This window comes from Hyalella azteca, unplaced genomic scaffold (genome assembly GCF_000764305.2).
Source record: "Hyalella azteca isolate HAZT.00-mixed unplaced genomic scaffold, Hazt_2.0.2 contig8039, whole genome shotgun sequence".
Classification (NCBI taxonomy): Eukaryota; Metazoa; Arthropoda; class Malacostraca; order Amphipoda; family Hyalellidae; genus Hyalella; species Hyalella azteca.
Window position 1 is genome coordinate 1 of NW_025938145.1, and position 4,970 is coordinate 4,970.

A 4,970-nucleotide genomic window follows, 5' to 3' on the forward strand; every position below is an offset into this window, starting at 1 on the left:
AACTAAGTGGAGTTTGACAAGCCAACCATTTTTCTAGCTACGTACACAAATTCCTTTCTTTCTCCGCTGATAGTTGAACTCCAACTCGCAAAATGTTCTAAATTCTAGGTAGCTCTCTAAAAAGTCCTCAAATTATGAATGGGAAAAATATAATTTTTTGCCTTGATTGCAAAAATTTACAATCAAGGCGTTGTCATTGCTATTTAGACAACGTCTCACTCATTTCTCCATATGCTCCCTAGTTAGTCAACGCAGATGACGGTGACACAATACAACCTCCTTTCATCAACGCGCACTGCGTACTGAGTCGACAGGAGCTAGGAATGGCAAATTCGAAGCCTCTGATTGGTCAGTTAGTTGGATGGTTTCGATATTACCTTTTCAGATGAGTCTTGCGTAAGACAGTTTTGTTAATGCCGAATTTTGACTGACTTAGGCAATACGTAACTTTTTGAACGTAAGTATGAAAAGTTACGTGTACTTAGCGAAGTTTCGTTAATCTCTGCCCGCTATTGGTATTAATACAGGGTAGGGCAGAACCGATTGAGCAGTTTTTTGAGGCGAAATAAAAGAGTAATGGAGGTACATAAGGAAGAAAACTTATTTTCCTCGCGGTTAGCATAGCGAACCATTTAGAATACTTATGTTTTAAAAATAATGTCAGGAAGATGGCGGCCGTTAGCTGCAACACACTGTTGGAGTCGTTCTCGGTGTCTCTGAGGGGTGATTTACAGTGGCCTGCAGGTCACCTGATTTGTGCATTTGCGATTTATTTCTTTGGGGACATCTAAAAGAAAGAGTGTTCAGAAGTCGCCCTCACACCCTACCACAGCTAAGGGAACGGATTATTGCAGAGGCTAATTATGGCCATACCTCGCCATATGTGTGAACGTGCTGTAGGAAACTTCCGAGAATGACTCCAACAGTGTGTTGCAGCTAACGGCCACCATCTTCGTGATATTATTTTCAAAACATAAGTATTCTAAATGGTATGTTTTGCTAACCTCGAAGAAAAACTTTCTTATTTATGTACCTCCATTACTCTTTTATTTCGCCTCAAAACTGTTCGATCGGTTCTGCCCCACCCTGTACTAGAAAATTTCATTATTTATCAAAGGGTTGGCTGAAATGCAGGAAATGCAGCCAGATGATTGGAAAACAGTCAATGCCGCTGAGTATTTGAAATCTATCTGATGTGTTTATCTCTAAATGAAATCGTCTGTTATTTTTTGCCTACCATCTGATAATTTAACAGGACCTGAATGCATACAGTTTGTATGAAGTATTTTGCCAAGAGGCAATCTTCTCAACAGATAGTTTAAACATGATTTTTTCTTAGTGTTATGTTAGCAGCACCTCGACATGGCAACCGCAATGATAGAGTGCGAAATTTGCAACGAAGAATTCGACTCTGGCAACCACAAGCCACTTTGTCTGACCTGCGGCCACACATTTTGCTTCTCTTGCATTTTGGAACTAACAACTTCATCCGATATTTGCATCTGCCCTAAATGCAAGAAAGAAACTGCCCAAGATATCGATAAAATATTGGTTAACTACGCATTAATGCCATCTGAAAACAAACCTTATCAACGCTTACCACGTTCACCGTCAGAAACGCGATGTCTTCAGCACCACAAGACGCTGGATTATCTGTGCGTGGACTGCATCAAATTAACATGCTTCAAGTGCACCAGGGACACGCACGGCACGCACAAAGTTGAGGCGATCGACGACCTGGTCAGTGGAGATGAAAGTGCTATGAACTCTACGAGGAAAATACAGACCACGATGCAGAATAAGATTTTCGGCTTGAAAAATTTAGCCACGGCACTTAATGACTTTTCGGGTTGGATTGATGACGCAATCAACGTGAAGAATGATTTGGATGAATGGAAAGAAGCGCTGCAGGTCCAAATAATTTCTGCCGACAAAGATTTTCAGGCCTGGAAGGATTTGGTCTCCAATGTCGACGAGGAAGAGAGACTTGAATGCATGGAAATTTTACGTCGCCTTAAATTAGAGCCTGAAGTATATTCAAAATTGCCCGAAATCACGGAGAAACTGGGAGCAGTTGTTGAGAACTACCGTTCGTTAAAGGTGAGTGAAATTAATTGAGTGTTCGGAAGCATTTCCATGAACTATAAATAGCACTAGTTACGGGAAAACTTCTCGGAGTTCAGCGAATAGGTTTTGTATTTAAGGGCTATAGAATGCTTTGCAGGAGAGCTTAAAAATTTCTTGCGTTTGGTGTGGATAAAATTAACTGTAAGTAGATTATATATTCTGGCGCATTATTAAATGAATACATCAAAATGAAAATACCTAACAATTTCGATATTATGCTCAAGGAATGAGCTGAAACCACTAACTTACCTGCAGATGCCATCAAATCCGCATAACCTCTTGCCGCATGGACAACATTGGACAGTAACTAACAGTGATGAAGGCGGGCGAGCTGTACGTAGTCTGTTAAACAACAGGAAGCCCAGCCGCCTCGTAGTGATATCCCTCCACACGGACCCCATCCCGAGCCTCAGTGAGCTACTGGCGCTAATTGTTTCCAACGACACCGGCGACCTGAGCTTGGTTAACTTGGACACCTTCTGGTGGCCCCCAAAGTCTGATTTTTATTGTAGTGTAGACTTCATCAAAGAGTTTGGGTGGGTTTGGGTTGGTGATGTTAATGTTAGATAGTTAATTATATATTATATTAAAGCAACGTTATTTATCATTTTAAGACAAATTTTTCTTGCTATCAATTTAAAGACGCCTTTCACTTCGACTTATAAATTCCCCTTTAGTGTTTTTTTTTTATTAACGAACCCTTCGCTTACAAAAATAGTAAATTTAAAAACTTTTCAAATTTTTTTAATAACTAAATTTATGAACCTGTTTATTAACAAGTCTCAAATTGAGCAGAAACCGCTTATGTTTGGTGAGAGGCTGTTCCTATGAATGTTTGAAGTAACTATGTTCAGCGACCATAGCACTTTTATTAACGACGTGCTGTCAATTTATTCACTGATATTACATAATCAATTAATAAATACTGGCAATTCATTATATTTTCACCTCACTGCCCGCGCTGAGGTAGACGCTGGCTCAGCGCCGTGTACGGCACCCCATACGACCTCGTCTCCTACATGAGAGAGCGACAGCGCGAGCCCCGCATGTTCGGCCTCCGCTTCGAAGATGAGGGTGCCGTTGACTACTGTATAAAAATGGAACTACCTGCATGTGGTTAGTACGTATAGAGTTTATTTTCTACATTGTCCTAAATGGCAGGGTGTACTTTTCTAAGTGCTTCATCACGTCAACTTGAAATGTTGATTTGTTTACTAAGTTTACTCAACTTAGGAGTTGAGTTCTGGCAGTGATCGAGGACGGTCGTACGTGTTTGCGGGTCCCATTTTCTCACATTTTACTATGCCGGTTTGACTTATCGCTCGAATTTGTACCTAAACGATTTCAGTGAAAGGTCACAATTTTAGTGCAGTTCAGTAAAAATTGTGCGAATAATGAGAAAAACGGATAGTACAAATGTTTTATTCCCGACAAATGCCAGTGCATGAAGCGAGGGAAAGTTGGTGGCTTGTTGCGAACCCTAGGCGATCGTCAGTCAACCAGAGAACAACGGTGCCTTGAGACGCTTAGGCCTCGTTTTCCTATACCCTCCCCACCCTCTTGGCCCCTACACCTCCCAATCTCCACCCGCCTTACGAGTCGATCCCTTGATTCCCCCAGCACACCTCTGTCTTTCCCTTGCCAGCTGTTCCTCCAGCCGAAATTTCCGAGGGAACTTTACTATACTCAACTCAACTCAGTTTTGTATTTTTCTCGTCCTTTCTCCGTTCAAGAGATCTAGTTCGTGCATTTTATAATGGCTGGACAGAAAATAAAAAAGATAGTCGAAAAGTCCTCCACGGCCTCTGAGAAAAAAATGAAACCAAATCAGCCGAGCTAGAGACGAAAGTTTGCAAGTACTGCAGGGTGATCTCTCTAAACGAAGTCCAGACGGTCACCTGTGAACGATGCGAAGACCTCATTTGTATCAGCTGTACGAAGTAGAGCTCTAGGGAGTACTCATTTCTCCAGAAATCTAAATTGCTTCATTGGTTTTGCCGTGATTGCGAAAAAACAACTATTGGCGCTCGAAAAAAAGAGGAGTCTGTGGAAGAGCCCGACAATGAGTCGAAATTGTGGAATGATGTAGTAAACTCCTTGAGTGAGATGGTGCGCTCGCTGAGTGACAAACTCAGCTCGCTATGCAATGAGCTGACTGAAGTGAAGGCTCAGCTGAAAAATTCGGAAGAAATGGAAGTAAATAACAAGATAACAAGAACAAGAACGTAGGAAGGCCAACCTGGTTTGATTTGGGATTCCTGAAAGTAACGCATCTGATGCCAATGACCGAGTGATGGATGACACGGCATTTGTTGTAGACTGTTGCAGCAAGGTACTCAACACACCGATTGATGTTACAGCGTGCAAGAGGCTACGCTGGAAGGATGCTGCCAACACCTGCAGACCTCTGCCGGTGACTGTAAAGGATTCTGCTCAGGTCTAGAGCGTGCTGAAAACAGCGAGAAAGCTTGGAGATCCGCTGATTACAAGTCAGTTTTTGTAAAGAAAGATTCCACCCCTTTAGAGAGGGCGGTTTTTCGCAAGAAGTGGCAGGAGAGAATCAGACGGAAAGGCACGGAAAATCAGGTCAATCACTTCCAAGCTGTCAAGACAACACCGGCTGCTCACGGACAGTCAGACGAGATGGAGGACAAGTAATTAGTAGGAATGATGTCCTTAGATCAAGGCCTGTAAATAATGTAGGAAGTAACCGCATACATCAAAGTGAAACTGCACAAAAAGTTTTAAAATGTTTTTACACGAACTCGGATTCCGTTTTGAACAAAAAAGTGAACTGTTAACTGTGATCGCAAACGAGTGTATAGACATTATTTGTATTACAG

At 42.0% G+C, this 4,970-nt stretch overlaps 1 protein-coding gene across 1 annotated transcript; it reads left to right on the forward strand.

Moving 5' to 3' along the window:
* Positions 1–1,129: 1,129 nt before the first annotated feature.
* LOC108677833 (tripartite motif-containing protein 12A-like) lies at positions 1,130–3,243 on the forward strand (the record flags this gene model as incomplete). Its single annotated transcript, XM_018166121.2, has 3 exons — positions 1,130–2,100; positions 2,383–2,663; positions 3,098–3,243. Coding segments are annotated over exons 1-3 (1,165 nt in total), but the record flags the coding sequence as incomplete, so codon positions are not given.
* Positions 3,244–4,970: the final 1,727 nt, after the last annotated feature.